Source organism: Budorcas taxicolor, chromosome 2, assembly GCF_023091745.1.
Source record: "Budorcas taxicolor isolate Tak-1 chromosome 2, Takin1.1, whole genome shotgun sequence".
Classification (NCBI taxonomy): domain Eukaryota; kingdom Metazoa; phylum Chordata; class Mammalia; order Artiodactyla; family Bovidae; genus Budorcas; species Budorcas taxicolor.
In genome coordinates, this window is record NC_068911.1 from 136,049,052 (window position 1) to 136,070,645 (window position 21,594).

The 21,594-nt window shown below is 37.2% G+C and overlaps 1 protein-coding gene across 1 annotated transcript in view; it reads left to right on the plus strand.

Annotated features, from left to right (window-relative positions):
- The window catches only part of ABI2 (abl interactor 2), a 100,568-nt gene that overhangs the window by 34,642 nt on the left and 44,332 nt on the right, over positions 1 to 21,594 (plus strand). Inside the window, exon 2 of the mRNA XM_052635461.1 lies at positions 18,490 to 18,657. Coding sequence (XP_052491421.1) covers positions 18,490 to 18,657 — 168 coding nt within the window. The remainder of the gene's footprint in view (positions 1 to 18,489; positions 18,658 to 21,594) is intronic.

Genomic DNA, 21,594 nt, shown 5'->3' on the forward strand with positions numbered 1-21,594 from the left:
AGTGGGTGCACCAATTAACTTTCCTACCAATTGTGTACAAGTAGATTCCTTTTCTCCACTCCTCATAAACATTTGTGAGTTGTGGTTTTGTCTTTTGATAGCCATTCTGACAGGTGTGGTTTTGATTTGCATTCCTGGGATGAGTCATGATGTACAGCATCTTTTCATATGTCTGTTTGACCATATGTATGTCTTCTTTGGAAAAATGTCAATTCAGGTCTCCTGCTCATTTTAAAATTGAGTTTGTTCTTTTGATACTGAGTTGTATGAGCTGTTTGTATATTTTGGATATTAACTCCTTTATCAGTCATGTATTTGCAAACCTTTTCTCCCAAACCTAAAATGTTTTTTAAAAGACAACTGAGTAAAGGAGGGGATCTTTAAGTAACGAGGAAAGTGTTTTTAAAACTTTTTTGTCTGCTTTAAAAAATAAGTTTGATGTCAGATTTACTAAACAGACTGATTTTTTTCCTGATCTAAAATAGATACTATTATAAAACTTGTGTTCTGTTACTTTTTAGATAAGCATACGTAGTTGAATCTAAAATGACCTACTTTCAAATTCCAGAAAAGAATGATGGTATTTTATAGCTGAAAGAGACATAATAATCTACTCTTGCTGTAACAAGTAGTTGCAAATAGTTACAAGGACTGAGTCCTTGAGAGTGTAAATGACTTATTCATGACCTGGTAAGATAGTGGCCGAGTTAGAATAAGAACCCTGTCTTTTCTGTTACCCTCATCATTTTCTAGAAACCTCACTTTGGCTTTAGTGATAGGTTTTCTTGAAACAGCCAACCACAATCTGAGCAAATAACTTTGCTTTGAATCTCAAAAAGATTAATCTGTGATCGTTTGTCTTATTTCTAAACTGGCCTTTTTTTCCCCCTCTCCACTGATACTTTAGGGATAGAGGTGAATATCAAGTTTATTTGCCTCAGTTGTTTCCAGTTAGCCTATACATAGGTTGTCTAGGTAGATGTCATACCAACTTACCTATTTAAAGATGCCCTGGCCAGTATATATTAAGCTATTAAAATTTAACACTTTTAAGTGTTTTAGATTTGTTGGCTTCAAATGACAGAAACTCAATTTGAAAAAACTTTTTTTTTTAAACTTTTCCTCTTAGTTTATAATATGAAAAGCAAAGCAGAAGGTCCAGGTTTTCCTTTTCAAGCATCAGTGATTATCAGCTTACAGTGAGGTTCTCCTGGATGCCCCTTCAGGCAGCAGGGGGCCTTGCTGACTTGTCATTTCCAGCTGGAGTGGGAGGTCATTTTCTGAGCATAACAGGCCTGTGAGGCCTTCTGCTACCTGCAGCTGAGTTTGTTGGGAACTTCCTTATTACTGAATAAGCTTGCTCAGTTTTTAAGTCCATGGCATAGGTTTGCAGAGTCAGCAAAGCATCCTGAAGAAGCTGTCTTTGTGATGCTTTGCATTTAGGACACTTGTGATTGTCAGGCTGTCCTCTTCCCTTTTATCGTCTCCCCATTCATCCTCATCTTCAAACTCTGAACTCCTCAGCAGGCATGCACTGGTACCTGGAGTGTGGTGGTCACTTCCTCTTCGGTCAGCACCTCCTTCTGCCCAATAATAAATAACAGAAATGTGCATTTATTAGTTACAAACTAGACCATGTGATAAAACAGGAGTGGCTGAAGCAGGGACTCAAACTATCTCTCATTTCTGTTTCTTTCTGCTTTCTGCATGCTGGCCTCATCCTTTCAGATAGGCGTATGCTATGCACTGTGAGATAGTCTTACATATATTTCACACCTCATGTATATCTAAGATAAGAGGAAAAGGCAGTTCTGTATTCTAGAATCAGTTGGAAAAATCCATCTGAGATATATTTGTCTTTCTCTGGAAGACAATAACTGTGGCTGGAATGGGCAAAAGTATTGGAATTACTGGAATTGAACTGTGGTGTTGGAGAAGACTCTTGAGAGTCCCTTGGACTGCAAGAAGATCAAACCAGTCAATCTTAAAGGAAATCAGTCCTGAATATTCATTGGAAGGACTGATGCTGAAGCTGAAGGTCCAATACTTTGGCCACCCAATACGAAGAGCTGACTTAACTAGAAAAGACCCTGATGCTGGGAAAGATTGAAGACAGGAGGAAAAGGGGACAACAGAGGACAAGATGGTTGAATGGCTTTAGCAACTCAATGGACATGGGTTTGAGCAAACTCCAGGAGATGGTGAAGGACAGGGAAGCCTGGTTTGCTGCAGTCCATGGGGTCACAAAGAGGTGGACATGACTGAGAAGGTCAGACCCTCACTATGACCTGGAGAGCAGAAGTTTCTTTTCCCTTTTGAATCAAGATGGAAGGAATGTTTCTTAAGTAAAAATATGATCTATGACAAGTTAAATAACATTTTTCATAAAGATCACCATCAGTATTTTATGGATGCCTGTATAGTTCCCTCAATCCCATGTGAATTTATCTTCTAATTCCTAGGCAGATAGATGAATTTTCACTGATTACATTTTCACTAGAGTTCCTATAAATGACATCTTAATTTTATCAGTAAAAATGTCTCCACATCACATTTCAAGATAGAAAATCCTCTTAGGAAGGTTCTTCCAGCAGACATGTATCATTTATAATTGTGATACAGTAACTTACAAATCAACAAGGAGTGTTTCTGATCTAAGTTGCTCCATGTTCTTTTTTGTGGCTCTCTGTGTTGAAGAGTGGTGTGTCGGGGGATAGGTAGCGATGAATAGTTATCTTCCTTGTTTGGATCTCTTAAATCTCTATCTACTGAAAAATTTTAGAAATTCCACCTATAGTTTCCCTTATTTATAGAATCTACAAAGATCCCAAATTCATACCTTGTTTGATCTGAAAGAATCAACTGTATCTGTAAGATACATCTGTAATTATAATTAATCCTTAAGATTAATTATTATTTGTAAGTATTCATCTTTATAGTTAGAACAATATACAGCTTATATTCTTAATATAGAATATATTTTTTATATATATATATATACTGATCCTGTCTTTATATACATATACAGTACTGATACTGGTACATATAGAGTTAGGTATTTACAGATTGAAGCAGTTTTTACACATAAAGCACTTATAAGTTTGTATTCAGTTGCTTTATCTTGTGTTAGGCTTTTAAGAAAACTTTTAAATGATAAGTGATTTGTATTGCTGTATAAGGTCTTGAATGACAAAGGTTATGATTCGTAAGAGGGTAAAGGATAGTATGAAAAGGCAAAAACATAAGACACTGAAAGATGAAGTCCCCGGGTTGGTAGGTGCCCAATATGCTACTGGAGAAGAGTGGAGAAATAACTCCACAAAGAATGAAGAGACAGAGCCAAAGCAAAAACAGTGCCCAGCTGTGCGTGTGACTGGTGATGGAAGTAAAATCCATTGCTGTAAAGAACAATACTGCATAGGAACCTGGAATGTTAGGTCCGTGAATCAAGGTAAATTGGAAGTGGTGAAACAGATGGCAAGAGTGAACATCCGCATTTTAGGAATCAATGAACTAAAATGGACTGGAGTGGGCGAATTTAACTCAGATGATCATTATATCTACTACTGTGGGCAAGAATCCCTTAGAAGAAATGGAGTAGCCCTCATAATCCACAAGAGTGTCCGAAATGCAGTTCTTGGGTGCAATCTCAAAAATGACAGAATGATCTCTGTTCATTTCCAAGGCAAGCCATTCAATATCACAGTAATCTAAGCTATGCCCCGACCAGTAATGCTGAAGAAGCTGAAGTTGAACGGTTCTATGAAGACTTACAAGACCTTCTAGAACTAACACCCAAAAGAGATGTCCTTTTCCTTATACGGGACTGGAATGCAAAAGTAGGAAGTCAAGAGATACCCTGGAGTAACAGGCAGATTTGGCCTTGGAATACAAAATTAAGCAAAGCAAAGGCTAATAGAGTTTTGCCAAGCGAATACACTGGTCATAGCAAACACCCTCTTCCAACAACACAAGAGAAGACTCTACACACATGGACGTCACCAGATGGTCAACACCGAAATCCGATTGATTATATTCTTTGCAGCCAAAGATGGAGAAGCTCTATATAGTCAGCAAAAACAAGACCAGGAGCTGACTGTGGCTCAGATCATGAACTCCTTATTGCCAAATTCAGACTCAAATGGAAGAAAGTAGGGAAAACCACTAGACCATTCAGGTATGACCTAAATCAAATCCCTTATGATTATACAGTGGGAGTGACAGATTCAAGGGATTAGATCTGATAGAGTGCCTGATGAACTATGGACGGAGGTTCATGACATTGTACAGGAGGCAGTGATCAAGACCAATTTCAAGAAAAAGATATGCAAAAAGGTTTTCTCAGATGGTCTTACAAATAGCTGAGAAAAGAGAAACTAGAGCCAAAGGAGAAAAGGAAAGATATACCCATTTGAATGCAGAGTTCCAAAGAATAGCAAGGAGAGATAAGAAAGCCTTCCTCAGCGATCAGTGCAAAGAAATAGATGAAAAGAATAGAATGGGAAAGACTAGAGATCTCTCCAAGAAAATTAGAGATACCAAGGGAATAGTTCATGCAAAGATGGGCACAGTAAAGGACAGAAACAGTATGGACTTAACAGAAGCAGAAGATATTAAGAAGAGGTGGCAAGAATACACAGAAGAACTATATGAAAAAGATCTTCATGACCAAGAAAATCACAATGTTGTGATCACTCACCTAGAGCCAGACATCCTGGAATGCGAAGTCAAGTGGGCCTTAGGAAGCATCACTATGAACAAAGCTAGTGGAGGTGATGGAATTCCAGTTGAGGTACTTCAAATCCTAAAAGATGATGCTGTAAAAGTGCTGCACTCAATATATCAACAAATTTGGAAAACTCAGCAGTGGCCATAGGACTGGAAAAGGTCAGTTTTTTTTCTAGTCCCAAAGAAAGGCAATGCCAAAGCATTTTCAAACTACCACATAATTGCAGTCATTTCACACACTAGCAAAGTAATGCTCCAAATTCTCGAAGCCAGGCTTCAACAGTATGTGAACCATGAATTTCCAGATGTTCAAGCTGGATTTAGAAAAGGCAGAGGAACTAGAGATCAAATTGTCAACATCCTTTGGATCATTGAAAAAGCAGGAGGGTTCCAAAAAAACATCTGCTTTGTTGACTACACCAAAGCCTTTGAGTGTGTGCATTACAACAAACTGGAAAATTCTTGAAGAGATGGGACTACCAGACCACCTGGCCTGCCTCCTGAGAAATCTGTATGCAGGTCAAGAAGCAGCAGTTAGAACTGGACATAAACAACATTCTGGATCCAAATCGGTAAAGGAGTACGTCAAGGCTGTATATTGTCACCCTTCTTACTTAAATGCAGAGTACATCATGTGAAATTCTGGGCTGGATGAAGCAGAAGCTGGAATCAAGATTGCTGGGAGAAATATCAATAACCTCAGATACGCAGATGACACCACCCTCTTGGCAGAAGGCAAAGAAGAACTAAAGAGTCTCTTGATGAAAGTGAAAGAAGAGAGTGAAAAAGTTGGCTTAAAACTCAGCATTCAGAAAATTAAGATCATGGCATCTGTTCCCATCACTTCATGGGAAATAGATGGGGAAACAGTGGCTGACTATTTTTTTGGGCCCCCAAATCACTGCAGATGGTGATTGCAGCCATGAAATTAAGACGCTTGCTCCTTGGAAGAAAAGCTATGACCAATCTAGACAGTGTATTTAAAAACAGAGACATTGCTTTGCTGACAAAGGTCTGTCTAGTCAAAGCTGTTGTTTCTCCAGTAGTCATGTATGGATGTGAGAGTTGGACTATAAAGAAAGCTGAGCACCGAAGAATTGATGCTTTTGAACTGTGGTGTTGGAGAAGACTCTTGAGAGTCCCTTGGACTGCAAGGAGACCCAACCAATCCATCCTAAAGAAAATCAGTCCTGAGTATTCATTGGAAGGACTAACGCTGAAGCTCCAATACTTTGGCCACCTGATGTGAAGAACTGACTCATTGGAAAGAACCCTGATGCTGGGAAAGATTGAAGGCAGGAGGAGAAAGGGACGACACTGGATGAGATGGTTGGGTGGCATCACCAACTCGATGGACATGAGTTTGAGCAAGCTCTGGAAGTTGGTGATGGACAGGGAAGCTTGGCGTGCTGCAGTCCGTGGAGTCGGACACGACTGAGCGACTGATCTGAAAGAATGCTTTAAACACATGGCGCGGTTTTGGGTTGAGAAAATTTTTTCACCGAGATTTGAAAGAGTGGAAAGGGAAAATGGGATATAATGAGGGGAAACAAATTTAGTGGTTTTTAGGTTAGGAGAGTTGAGCTGTAAATATAAAGTGAGAAAAATTAAAACACCGCAGCCGACGGAGGACAGAGATGGTATAATAGAGAGGTATGAACAGGCCAAAGTAGCAGTTCAGCAGAGAGGTATAAAGACTTTCAGTACTAGGGATGATCTGATTCAGAGTAAAAAGGGAGTTTGCCTAGGGATCATAGAATTGGGGTCAGGATAGGCCCTAGGTAAGAAGCACCAGATGATGAGCCCAGCAAGCAGAAAAGGAAGCTCTCTTGAAAAACCAGAGCCTGTACCACTATTTAAAGACATGCCTCCAAGATCAGGTTACTTCTGAGTTGAAAATGTTGATCCAACAAAGGGATTGTCTCTCTTGGCTCTTGTGATATCGTATACAAAATACCAGCAAGGATCAAAATCAGGGTAAATACTTTCAAGTATGATCTATACTTTCTTATTCAGCAATAGTACGTTTCTTAGGCGAAGTGTGGCTCAGCATGAGCACCGTCTCTAAAGGTACAGCTGGTGACTGTCAGTCAGCTGGGCTCCCTACAGCATCATCTCTTGAAAGGAAGTCAGAACATGTGTCTTTGTGGCCACCACAGCAACCTTTGCTAAATAATGTTTTCCAATCTGTTAGAAAAGTTCCAGAGAATCTTACTGGCTTAACTTGAATCAGTGCCCCCTAGGTCAGTCAGTGTCTAAAGGACTGGTGAACTTTAGGAATGCTGGGGTCATGTGTTCATACCTGTGGCTTGGGTAAGGTGGAAGGAGAATGGGCGTCAACTGCCACAAACTGAATTCCCCACATGAATCAGAATTTGAGTGATTCTGCTATATTACTGAGGAGGCCAGTGAAAAATTATTGCTTCCTTTGTGGTCCTTCATGAATTTTTAGAAGATGTAATTCACAATAACTTTTTGTTGGTTAGAGCAAATGTTTCTAATGTGTTCTACTTTCATCAGAGCAGTTTGGAAAGAAAAGAGCTCTGCAGTTGATCAACATGGTAATATGTTTCTAGTTTATTTGTATGCTGGGCCCTGAATGACATAGTTCCCGTGACCTCAGTTATGGTGACAGTAGCTCAGCTACTTCAGTTGCATAATTGTGGCAAAGACTTAACTTTGTACTAAAAGATACATATGAAGATAAAGGTAATGTGGCATGATCCAGGATGTGACAGTGTTGGTCTTGTTTTCATGTAAGCATAGAAGATGATTACTGAAAAAATACTTTTAGTTGTAAGAGGAATATATAACAGGAAGTGGAGAAGTAAAAAGAACAAAATTATCTATAGTCTCATTACCAGTAAAGCATTTATTTCCTAATAACTAATATATAATACATATTTCCTTTTAATGTCTATTAATAATACATAGTTTTATATACATATACATACTGTGAAACTATATAATACCACTTTACACAGTTGAGATACAGTAAAACCTGACCAATGAGTGCTATGAAGTTTAAAAATTAAAAGTTTTAATTTTTTACAGTTTATACAATTCAAGACCATGTTGCAGCTGTCTGGAGATAGTTGCATTATAATCAAATTCCTGTTGTTGTGAGTATATTATTTCGAATTTTAATTAGTTTTCCATTTCTTCTTTCCAACATAAATATTGTTTATAAGCAGTTTTTAATATGATATAGTGCTGCTGCTGCTGCTAAGTCGCTTCAGTCATGTCCGACTCTCTTTCTCTGTTGGACATTTACGTGGTTTCTAATTATTTATGTAGCAGGGTAATGAGACTTTTTATTGTCTTCATGTTATAGTTCAGGCTCCAAAGGTGAGGAAAATATTTAATAGTTACCTCCATATTTTAAAAAAGAATGTTAGGTTGCTTTTATGGGACCTTCTGAGAGATGAGACTCTTTTTATCCCTTTATTCTCTGTATATCCATAAATGTACATACATATGGATATGTATCCATTCATTTTCATATGTGTTTGTACATGAATGTGTATTACATACATATGTGTATGTAAATGAGTGAAGATTTCTTATCAGAGGGTTTGTAGAGGTGCTGTGCTTCTCCCTCATCTTCAGGTAAATCAGGAGAGGGTATGAAAATCAGTCATAGAGGTTGTTTATTGAAAAGGAGGATTGAGATCTCATGTCCAGTTTGAATCTTGCTAATCTGTAGAAATGCTTGAGCTGTGCACCAGAGAGAAATGGGCAGTGATGACTCTAGTCTGAACTGGACATGATATGGGAGTAGGCATGAAAATTGTTGCCTGACTTTCCTTGTGGAAAGTCTGAAGATTAAATCCCACTGAAGTGTGGAGGAGGAGGAGGCAGAGGCTGTATTGGGAGGATCTAGTACTTCTAGAGTTTGGAGGGGCAGAAATACTGCTTTTCTTCCCCCTATGGGCTTAATAAGTAGAGCAGAATGTAGCTGGTCCGAGCTGTCGTATAAGAATCTTGGTTATAGGGTTTTTGTTTTAGACCGGTTTTAGAGAGTTCTCATATCTCCCTAAAGTCCGCCCCCACTTGCCCCTCTTATTAACATTTTGCATTAGTGTGGTACATTATTACAGCTGAACCAATATTTTAATTACTAAATAAAGTCCGTCATTTACATTAGCGCTTACTTTTGGTGTTGCGCGTTTTGTGAGTTTTGATAGCTGTAAAGTGACACGTACCCACCATTACAGTACTATACAGAATAGTTTCACTACCCTAAGGATCTCCAGAGGTACACCTATTGATCCCTTCTTCCCTTTCCACACACTCCTGGCAACCACTGATCTTTTTAACTGTCCTTTCTAGAAGGCCGTATAGTTAGACTCATACAGCATGTAGCATTTTTAGATTGGTTTCTCTCACTCAGTAATACGCATTTATGTTTCCTCTGTCTTTTCATGGCTTGATACCTCATTTGCATTTTAGTGCTAGGTAGTGTTCAGTTATTTGTATCACAGTTTATTTGTCCATTCATCTTGGTTGCTTTTAAGCTTTGGCAATAATGAATAAAGCTGCTATAAGCATCTGTGTATAGGTTTTTGAGTGGCCATATTTTCCAACTCCTTTGGGAAAATACCAAGTGTTGAATCCTATGGTAAGAGGATCTTCCTCACCCAGTGATCAGACCTGGGTCTCCTACATTGCAGACAGATTCTTTACTGTCTGAGCCACCAGGGAAACCTCCATCCTTGTATAAAATTTGTACAAAAATTTTCAGCTCGTGTTAGTAAATAATAATGAGCATGGTTACTGCATCATATGGTAAGAGTAAATTTAATTTTGTAAGAAACTTCCAAACTGTCTTCCAAAGTGGCTGTTCTGCATTCCCACTAGCAATGAGTGAGTATTTGTCCCACTGCAAGAGACGCAGGTTCGATCCTTGGATTGGGACGATCCCCTGGAGAAGGAAATGGCAACCCATTCCAGAATTCTTGCCTGGAAAATTCCATACACAAAGGACCCTGATGTGCTGTAGTCCATGGGGTCACGTAGAGTCGGACACGACTGAGCAACTGAACACAGTAGGTGTGTGGTGGTGTCTTGTTTTTCATTTGCAATTCGCTCATGACATATAACGTTAAATCTTTTCATATGGTTATTTACATTCTATCTTCTTTGGTGAGGTAACTCCAGTTCTTTTGCCCATTACAAAACTTTGCTTATTGTTGAGTTTTAAGAGTTCCTTGTGTATTTTGGTTACCAGTTCTTTATCAAATACGTTTTGTAAATATTATAACTCACTTTATGGCTTATCTTTTCAGTATAACTATCATTTACAGAGTTGGTTTTAAATTTTCTGTCTTAAATTTATGTTTTTAAGTTTAAATGTTTTTTACCCTGTTGGGTGCTGGGTTTTTATTTGCTTGTTTATATTTTGAAGCTTTATTATATTATTTTAAAAGTTTTATGGTGTTGCAGTTTGAAAGATCATAGTTGTCTTTTCTGACCATGGCTGTATATGTAAAAGGTTTCCTCCATCTAGAGATCAGATAAGTTAAAAGGGCCATCATTTATTGAGCTCTTCTGTTATGCCAGGTTCTGTGCTAAATTCTTGGCATATAGGATCTCAGTTAATCCTCCGTGTTTTTCACTTTCTGAGTGAAAATCTTCATCTTTCACTTTCTGAGTGTCATATCTTCATCTGTCTCTTTGTCTCTTCAGTTTTATATATTGCCATGCCTCATACTTCAGAGATTAAAACTAGGCTAAATCTTCGTCTTTCCACCTTAAAATCTATGAACTTTTACACAGCTGCAGCAACTTTCTCCTTTTCCTTTTTTCCAAAAAGGGCAGTTTCCAAAAGAACTGTTCTCCTCTAGTCATTCCAGTTGAACTCTCCCCTGCTGAAATATTGTTTTTTCCCTTGAACACTTTTTGCCTCTTCCACTTTTCCTTTCTCATTAGATAATTTATCTCTGTATGTAAACCCGGTATCTCCCAGCTAAAACCTTTCTTTACCACTGTATTTTCTTCAAGCTCTGGTTCCATTTCTTTAATTTGTTATATGGCCAACATAACAAAGAGCTATCTATATATGCTTTCTTCAATTCTTAAAGTTAATTCTTATCTGATTTCCATGCTACTACCCAGCTAAAAATGCTTCTTAAAAACTCGCCAAGCAGTTCCACAGCGCCACAGCTGAAAATGCTTCTTAAACACTCGCCAAGCAGCTCCGTGTTGCCACAGCTAAAATGCTTCTTAAACACTCGCCAAGCAGCCCCACGTTGCCACAGCCATTTACCGGGTGCTTTCCTCACCTCGCCTCTCCTGTCTGCTCAGTAGTGCGGCTCTGTCTTCCTCTTGAAACAGGCCCTTCTCTTGATTTCTGCAGTCTGCTGGCAAGTGCAGTAGTTTTTTCTTTTCCTTTCATAAGAGTATTTGGCATTCTTGGCATGTGCTTTTCTTTCTTCATCACCAAAGCAAAATAACCACAAAGCAAATTTAAGGCAATGCAGATATGTTCTTGTTAATTCCTTGGTAACAGTGGTGCTTTACTGTCTCATTTTTCCCCCATCACTTGTGTGGGTGAGTGTTTTTCCATGTTTGTGTTTGTCTTGTGTTCTTTCCTTGGTGAATTGTGCATGTTTATCTAATGATGCTCTGCTCTTTTTCACCATGACTTGTATAACTCATGCTAAGTTGAATGCCATGCTTTTTTATAGACTTTAAGAGTCTGGAAGCAAATGCAGAGATAAATGATTTAATGAGAAAGGAAAGGTGGAAGAGGCAAAAGGGTTCAAGGAAAATACCCATTCTTCCTTAGGTATCATAGAAATTAATATTTGAACAATTCTTAAGACATAAGAGTACATTTGTAGTATTCTGTCTGGTTTTTTGGCAAACGTTTTCCACGTATATGTAATGATTGGCATATATTTTAGAAGCTGCTTCTTTAGTTTCAGTCAGATTGAGTAGTGGAGCATTTCTTTCCAGTTTGGTTTAGTTACATGATTTCTTGGAGTGCAGAACTGAAAGCTCAGTAAATAGGTAGTCTAAGAATATTCCCCTCTCCTCAGACCATTATTGAATCAGGTGGTATGACTCTGCCATAACTTTCCGTTCAGTTCAGTCACTCAGTCATGTCCGACTCTTTGCGACCCCATGAATTGCAACACGCCAGGCCTCCCTGTCCATCACCAACTCCCGGAGTTCACCCAGACTCATGTCCATCGAGTCAGTGATGCCATCCAGCCATCTCATCCTCTGTCGTCCCCTTCTCCTCCTGCCCCCAATCCCTCCCCCTCCTGCCCCCAATCCCTCCCAGCATCAGAGTCTTTTCCAATGAGTCAACTCTGCATGAGGTGGCCAAAGTACTGGAGTTTCAGCTTTAGCATCATTCCTTCCAAAGAAATGCCAGGGCTGATCTCCTTCAGAATGGACTGGTTGGATCTCCTTGAAGTCCAAGGGACTCTCAAGAGTCTTCTCCAACACCACAGTTCAAAAGAATCAATTCTTCAGCACTCAGCTTTCTTCACAGTCCAACTCTCATATCCATACATGACTACTGGAAAAACCATAGCCTTGACTAGACGGACCTTAGTCAGCAAAGTAATGTCTCTGCTTTTGAATATGCTATCTAGGTTGGTCATAACTTTCCTTCCAAGGAGCAAGTGTCTTTTAATTTCATGGCTGCAGTCACCATCTGCAGTGATTTTGGAGCCCAGAAAAATAAAGTCTGACACTGTTTCCACTGTTTCCCCATCTATTTCCCATGAAGTGATGGGACCGGATGCCGTGATCTTCGTTTTCTGAATGTTGAGCTTTAAGCCAACTTTTTCACTCTCCTCTTTCACTTTCATCAAGAGGCTTTTTAGTGTCTCTTCACTTTCTGCCATAAGGGTGGTGTCATCTGCATATCTGAGCTTATTGATATTTCTCCTGGCAATCTTGATTCCAGCTTGTGCTTCTTCCAGCCCAGCGTTTCTCATGATGTACTCTGCATAGAAGTTAAATAAGCAGGGTGACAATATACAGCCTTGATGTACTTCTTTTCCTGTTTGGAACCAGTCTGTTGTTCTGTGTCCAGTTCTAACCGTTGCTTCCTGACCTGCATATAAGTTTCTCAAGAGGCAGGTCAGGTGGTCTAGTATTCCCATCTCTTTCAGAATTTTCCACAGTTTGTTGTGATCCACACAGTCAAAGGCTTTGGCATAGTCAATAAAGCAGAAATAGATGTTTTTCTGGAACTCTCTTGCTTTTTCGATGATCCAGCGGATCTTGGCAGTTTGATCTCTGATTCCTCTGCCTTTTCTAAAACCAGCTTGAACATCAGGGAGTTCACGGTTCACGTATTGCTGAAGCCTGGCTTGGAGAATTTTGAGCATTACTTTACTAGCGTGTGAGATGAGTGCAATTGTGCGGTACTTTGAGCATTCTTTGGCATTGCCTTTCTTTGGAATTGGAATGAAAACTGACCTTTTCCAGTCCTGTGGCCACTGCTGAGTTTTCTATTGCTGGCATATTGAGTGCAGCACTTTCACAGCATCATCTTTCAGGATTTGAAATAGGTCCACTGGAATTCCATCACCTCCACTAGCTTTGTTCGTAGTGATGCTTTCTAAGGCCCACTTGACTTCACATTCCAAGATGTCTGGCTCTAGGTGAGTGCTCACACCATTGTGATTATCTGGGTCGTGAAGATCTTTTTTGTACAGTTCTTCTGTGTATTCTTGCCACCTCTTCTTAATATCTTCTGCTTCTGTTAGGTCCAGACCATTTCTGTCCTTTACTGAGCCCATCTTTGCATGAAATGTTCCCTCGGTATCTCTGATTTTCTTGAAGAGATCTCTAGTCTTTCCCATTCTGTTGTTTTCCTCTATTTCTTTGCCATAACTTTACTGGGAGTTAATTATATGTGTGATATTGTAATTTCTTAGTAATTTTGTGAGAGATAAAACTTCATTACTATACTAACAGTTCATTACTATACTAACCTTAAATTTCAGCACGTGTCTCAGTCTTAAAATAGGGACAGTGAACTAATCATATGTTAATAATACCAAACTTACTTGTTTTCTGTATTCAAGAATCTTTTTCTTGCCTCTGTGCCTTTATTTAGGCTGTTTGCTCTACCTGGAGTAATTTCTCTCACTCCTGCTTGGCAGAATTGACTCTGTTCTTTGAGACGCTACTTGGATGGTCATCTAAGTGTTCCTACTTGGATACCATTGATATTCTTGACCATTCTGCATTAACATTTTCTATTTATATGCCTTTCTCTGTATTGGACTGAAACTTTCTAGAGTTCAGAGAATGAGTCTCTATTTCATATTCTAGTGTATGGTATGTCTGTCCTGTAACATTCAGTCTACAAGAATTTATTGAAATGAACTGATGAATTAATCGTGGCAGATCTAGAAGAAATTGTTTAATACTTTAGGTAAGATAATCAATTAAATGAGAACTAAGTACCTGTACTTTACCTAATGTAATAATTTATACCCAGAACCAAAATAATTACATATTTTTCAGATAGTGTAGTAGACTGGACTCGAGTGAGTGAGAGGTTTCCTGTTGGAGAAGAGAAGGAAAGACAGTGGATCTGTAGAGGAGAATCCTTGCCTGCATGTCCATATTCATTTACCTTAAGTATTACCATTCTTTTCCTGCCCATTATCTATATGTTTAAATATACTAAATCTGTTGTCCTTTTTGTGGAAATGAAGAAGAAAAATAAATAATAGTAGTACTCTAGTATAATAATACTACAGTCTTGAGCTGCTCTAGAGGGTGTAAGGTTCTTAGTCTTCATATTTCTCAGTTCCCATCCCAGAACATCAAATTGAAAAACAAATTTGAATTTACTAGTCAATCATGAGTACCATGGATGGTGCCAGAGCTTTTGGAGATCAAAGAAATCACTTGGGTGATAAAAGTAACTTTGATTCTTTGGAACATTTTGGTGGATACATTTCAACAGATAATATGTAACTCCTGTATGTAATATGATGGGAAGATGTGTAAGGCCTACTACTGCCTTCTAGGTCTTCCCACATGGGGGCGTGTGGGAGTTTGGGTCAATCAAACACGCACATAGTATAAAGCACGTGCTGTAAATCTGACAATTCCCACATTTTGTTATCAGTGAGAAATGAAGAATCATCTTCCCAGCCTGGGAAGATAAGGTAGGGAATGAGTTGTTGGTGAAGTTGATGGGTTACAGGTGAAGAGAATACGCAGAGGCGCAAAGGCAAGAATCGAAAGTCTGTTTTGAGAACCGTAAGTCTAATTAAACTGTAACTTAAGGTTCTAGTAGGGTTGAATGGAAGATAAATTCTAGGCCATATTAAGGATGACTGTAAAGGAAAAGTAAAGGAGCTTTTATTTAAGTAGTTAAGATGAAGCTCTGGGGGCTTCAGAACTGATTTAGAAAGATGAACCTGCAGGACCATGTTTAAGATACCTGGAAACAGGTATAGCAGTCCTGGCAAGAAATAATGAGGGCCTAAAGTAGAATGTAGGCAGGAACAATTGAAAGAAAGGAAAGGATGTAGGGCACAGATAGAAAGTAAGTATCATGACAACTGTTAGGGTGTAGGATGCAGAGACGTGGAAACTCTGGCGTGGGGTGATGGAGTAACGATGCTGTTACGAGAAGTAGGAAGTAGTAGTTTGAGGGAAGGTGATGCGTTACAGATACACTAATATGGCGCATTATATGAGGTGAGGTGCCATGTAAATAGAAATACAAGTTTGGGAGAGATGGAAGGTAAGATGTAAGTAGATTTAAAAATTCTGTGCTTGGAAGTGATAGCTAAGGAAGGAATGAAATTTGCTTGTAGCGAAAGATAAGAATACTGTCCCAGATGTTTACTTATGAGAATTTTTTTTTAAATAACAAAATAACCTCGGTTACAGTGCTTTTATGTAAACTAAGATGTCTTTTATAGGGCTTCTAGGTTAAAGTAGCAACTTTTATATCACTTTTATTGAAATAGATTCTATTTGAATTTATTACAGTTTTTATTGAACACTTAACTTTATAGGAAAAAAATCTCAAGCTTAGTATATGTGCTGCTGAAGGAAGCACAAATTCTCAAACTTAGAATGTCAGCTCTTATAAAATTTGTTGTTGTTTACTTCCTAAGTGATGTTCAACTCTTTGTGACCGCCCTCCCCCCCCCCCCACCCGCACACCCCACCATAGACTGTATGTAGCCTGCCAGGCTCCTCTTCCGTGGAATTTCCCAGCAAGAATACTGGAGTGGGTTACCATTTCCTTCTCCAGGGGATCTTCCTGCATTGCAGGCAAATTCTTTACCACTGAGATACTGAGGAAGTGTGAAAAATACATTAGAAGGAATCAGTAGCAGAATAACTGAGGCAGAATAATTGAGTAAGTGAGCTGGAAGACAAAAGTGATGGAAATCACTGCCACAGAACAGAATGAAGAAAAAAGAATTAAATGAGGACAATCTCAGAGGCCTCTGGGATTTATAAATGTTATAATGCAACAACATCTGCATTATAGGGGTTCCAGAAGGAGAAGAAAAAGATCCTGAGAAAATATTTGAAGATACTATAGCTAAAAACTTCCCTAACATGAGAAAGGAAGCACTCAAGTCCAGGAAGCACAGAGAATCCCAAACAGGATAAACTCAAGGAGGAACATGTTGAGACACACATTAATCAAAGTGACAAAATTAAAGATGAAGAAAAAAGTATTAAAAGCAACAAGGAAACTTCCATGGAAAAGAAATCTTCCATAGAAAAGCAGACATACATGAAACCCATCTAATATGGAAAGGCCTCTCATATCTTAGATTCAGCAGTTAGCCACATGATTTTTGCATACATGCTAGGAATAAAGGCATAGCATGAAGTGATTTGAGGGTTGAATTACATTAATACTATTTGCTTTTCAAAAAAACCTCAAAAGCTATCTATATAAAAAAGGTTGCCTGGAAAGTATCTGTCCAGATATCCATCCCTCCCCTCGATCATTTGAAGTCTACTAACAAATTAAAACAATTTTTAAATTTCTGGTTATTCTCTGTAATAAATACTCCTAATTTAGTGTAATATCTGAAAAGTGTTACTGGCTTAGCTATTTTCTACTGTGAAGTCAAAAGTTGTTGATTTTTAAGTGTGTTCAGATTTTTACTTGTTAGGATGGACCAGTGACTTACAAACTCCTTATATATGCAACCATTATCTGGAAATTTTTTGATGCTTTTGAGTTGTGGTACTGGAGAAGACTTTTGAGAGTCCCTCAGACTACAAGGAGATCACACCCATAAATCCTAAAGGAAATCAACCCTGAATATTTATTGGAAGGACTAGTGCTAAAGTTCCAATACTTTGGCCACCTGATGCGAAGGGCTGACTCATTGGAAAAGACCCTGGGAAAGGTTGAACGCAAAAGAAGGGGACGACAGAGGATGAGATATTTAGGATTGCATCACCAACTCAGTGGACGTGAATTTGAGCAAACTACAGGAGATAGTGAAGGGGAGGGAAGGCTGGCATGCTGCAGTCCCCAAGAGTTGGACACAACGTAGTGACTGAACATCAACAACAATCTGGAAATCTGTATGATGTTTTTAAACGAGTATTTATCTCTAACCAGATTTGGTTTCAACTCTTGTTAATTTATGTGTTAATAAAACTGAGATTACTAAAGATTAGAAAAAAAATCAATACAGTGATTCTTAATGCCTTTTAAGTTAAAGCAATATTATTTCATTTATTTTAACTACTGCTGCTTCAAAAGAATTTTGCTTCCTCTGGAAGAAATTGTGTCTAGGTTTACTGATTCTGAGTCCTATACTGTGTGGCAGAAGGCAGAGTGGAACGTAGTGGATTTTGAACAGTTGATGACTAGTCAAAGATGGAATGACAATTGTTAGATAAAATGATGTATAGTTTTGGAAGGTGGTTTTATAGTCATTATCTTCACAACTGGTTAGAATATGACATACTGTAGTAGTAGAACTGACATTAAGGTAAAAGGATTTTGATTCAGAGGCTTATGTCCTTTCTACTGAACCATAGAGTCTTTGTATACAAAGACTAGGGCAGGAAAATGGTGTTTGGCAGCTGCAGCATAGAATATGTAACCTTACTGTTGCTTTGCTTTGTGATCTTGGAAATAATCAGTTCACCACTTTTTTTACTGTGTAGTTCTGTTTATCAAGTAGGATTTATGATAAGTCGCTATTTGTGTTCCATAGTGTTATAACACTTAAGATGCTTGGGAAGAAAGGATCCTTTTACTATTTTTATTATATCATTATCACAATTATTACTGTTTTATATACTTTATCATTTTATCATTATCATTCTTATTTTGTTGTTGTTATTACTTTAATTGGGACATTATCGTCACATAGTATATGTCAGAATGAAAGGAAAGGAAGAACTCAGGAGCATAGAAGAATGTGCACCAGAATTTCTGCATTCAAATCGGTGCTACCTTTCCAAGCAGCAACCCTGAGAGGCTGTGTGCTTGCTGCCATTTTTCAAAATACCCATCAGACCTCATTTTGTAAACAACGGCTTCAGGATTTTATTTGCATCTATGCAAAGATGTATCTCTTCAACATGAAAACATCAGTGAACTCAAGTCAATAATTTAGTTGTTGGGTTAACATGAATACTGATAATTGGTTTTCAAAGCATTTTAAATTAGTGCATGTAGATTCAGCCACATAATGGTTTGGGTGAGTATTTTTGAAGATTGGATTGATAGAATGGGTTATCTTTGAAGTAACGATTGTTTGTTTGTTTTTCTAGTCAGCAGATAAGCAGCGAGCCCTAGAAGAAACCAAAGCCTACACCACCCAGTCCTTAGCAAGTGTTGCCTATCTGATCAATACCTTGGCCAACAATGTCCTGCAGATGCTGGATATCCAGGCATCCCAACTACGAAGGATGGAGTCTTCAATCAATCATATTTCACAAGTGAGACCACACTGTTTTCCTATTTTGTCCCTGAGGAATACGTAATAAGCACATGCAGTCTGTAGTGCTGGCAGCCTTTATTGTGTGAGTTTACTCTCATGTATGATTTGCAAGATACAAACTCAATATTAGATTGTTTTTTTGTTTCCATCTTTTTTGTCCCATGATTATCTTCTCTGTGATTTTGATAGAGAAGAAAACCTTAATGGTTTCATTAAAACTCAGATGTCAAGTTAAAATAATAAAATCAGCCTTGAGAGTGAAATTTTGCCTGGTTTCTTCCAATTTTTACTGAATTTTACGCTTTAAGTGTGGTAGCTTGATGAGTTCTTTAAGTGCTTTTTTCTATTACCTCAGTAATGTAAAGATTAATATAAGTGACCTTATAAAATTATCTTTTTATAGAACTTAGAAAAAATAAATGTAATACTTTTTCCATTATAAATGTCATGAATAGATAGAAAAGAAAAAGTAGAAAAACAAACCCTTTACCCACTACTCAAACTTTTCCTGTTAATATTTTGGTATATTTTGTCCAATATTTGTTTTCTTCTAAATAATTTTTATTTAAAATTTAAGTGGAATTATCATATGTATGGAATTTTGAATTCTGCTCTTTTAGCTTACAATGAACATCTTTCCTTGGTGTTACAAGCTCATCATAAACATTTTCAATGGCTCGATAATGTTGCATATCTATATCATAGTTTTCATACCCATTCCTATATTTAGGGGCCATTTAAAATATTACTGTGGTAAAAAACAATTTATAATTTCAAAATATGTTTTTAAAAATACTAAAAAGATTTTCATCTTCTTTTTGAGATATTTGTAGCATTTCTATTTTAGCACTTTGTCATTTGCATAACTTAGTGGTGTTCAATACTCTTTAGAACTAAATGATTAGAACTCTTCTGGAATAGAATGAGTTTTAAAATGTGCATATTATCTTTTTTTATATGAAGAATTCAGAACTCTTCTGAAATTGACCAGGCCATCAGATTTTCAAAGTCTGATGTGTAATTATGTAATTAAATTGAATGTATTCTACGTAATCAAATCACTTATGTAGAGTCTACCTTATATTTCTGTTAAATCCGTCAGACCATTCAGAGGTTTTTCTTGTTATTTAATAGTATGTAATCTTAAATCTGAATTTGCCATTCTAAAGGTTTTTTCACATTCCATATAAACTTCTGTAGACAGCATATAATTCATTGCTTGTTGTATTGCTATGCATCTTAGACTTAAAGAAAAAAAGTATCAGTTAGTTTTAGTGAGAGAGGTAAATTTTTATTCTGAAAGGACCTCTTGGAGGAAATAGTGTCATTTTAAATGATGAAATATATGAATTTGGTTTCCTGTAGAAGAAGGGATGTTGACAAATTGCTAATCTAATGCAGAATTTTGGGATTTATACATCAGAGTCTTCACATTTCTGCATATTTGAAATTGGGGCAAAGAACCCAGAAAAGAAATTAAGAATAAAAGTGCAAATGCCAAAGAGAAATTAATATATTAGAGTTCCTAAAAAGGAGGGACAATTTTTTATTAGTTTGCAAGAGAAAATAGGCAAGATTGTGTGGATAAATGATGACAAGAATATGACAACAGAAGTAATTATATTCTGATTGGAATTCTGTAATTCTTTGGTAGAAAAGTATGGCAGCCTTAAGGAGGAAAGTGATTAAGTTATTAATAAACTGTAAGAATATGCATTTAGCTAATAAGAACTTTTTCATTTTGAGTATCACATAAATCTATATGATTTAATTAATAGATCTAATAATATCTTTTAAAGCTAGTCTAATGGAATAAATTAAAAATGGGAGAGATGAATGGACAGAGACTGGTAGACTAGAAATAATGGGCTTGAGTCACAGCTTTCAAGAGTAAGTTGACCCACTTTCATTTGGAGTCGAGTATCTATAGAGGACAGTACTTGGAAAAGCAAGGGATCTGCAACTCTGCAATGGCTGTTAAGTTTATACAGAATATATTCAAGTAGTTGGATGAGGAGTTGAGTAGGAGAAATGGGCTGATGAAAGCTATAGCAAATAAACGAGTAAATTTTTAAAACTTAAATAGATTTTAAAAGCACTTGCCTTAAGGATTAAAATTTTTTTCGGTTACATTTACTGTACAGGTAGAGTCCTTTGTTTTAAAAGTCAACTGAATGTCAAAGCTATTTGATGCTTATTAGAATGGAATATTATTCTATTTTTCTATTATTCCATAGTATAAGAGGAAATGTTTTCTAAAACAAATATTCAATAAATGGTGTAAACAAGGATTGGCAAACTTTTTTGTAAAGAGCAAGATAGTATTTTTGACTTTGTGGGCCATAGAGGGTTTCAGACTCATATTATTTTTTGAGTTGTATTTTTTTTTTGTTTGTGTTGTATTTTTTAAGCAACTGTTTAAAAATGTAAAAAACATTCTTAGCTTGTGCACCATATAGAAACAGACAATAGGCTAGTCTTGTGATGTAGGATTTAGTTTATAAGTTCTTGCTCTACAAATTAATGTTTTTCAAGTGTGTGGATTTAAATTTTATAATCATTGTGCTTTATTAAAACATTATTTTGTTTATGGAGGGAATCAAAGTTATTAAGATATTTTGAGGTCACATTTTTTTCACATTTGAGTCAAAAATACTATGTTGGGGTAATTTAGAGAAAAGGAATTGAAGCAAAGAAATAGAAGTTTAGTCAGGTCAAAGATGAGATGACATGTATATAGGAATGGTTGGTGTCAAGAGTTGTTGTTAAGGGTTGTCTGGTAGAATGGTTAAAGACCAGTAGATATTAGATATCTGAGGTATTTTCTAAACCCTGCTGTAGTTTCCTAAGATGTAGGCAACCTTTTAGAGTAGACAACTAGAAATGTATAACCAAACTGTTTTGGCTTTCTAAATGTAGAAATATGCTATTAAGA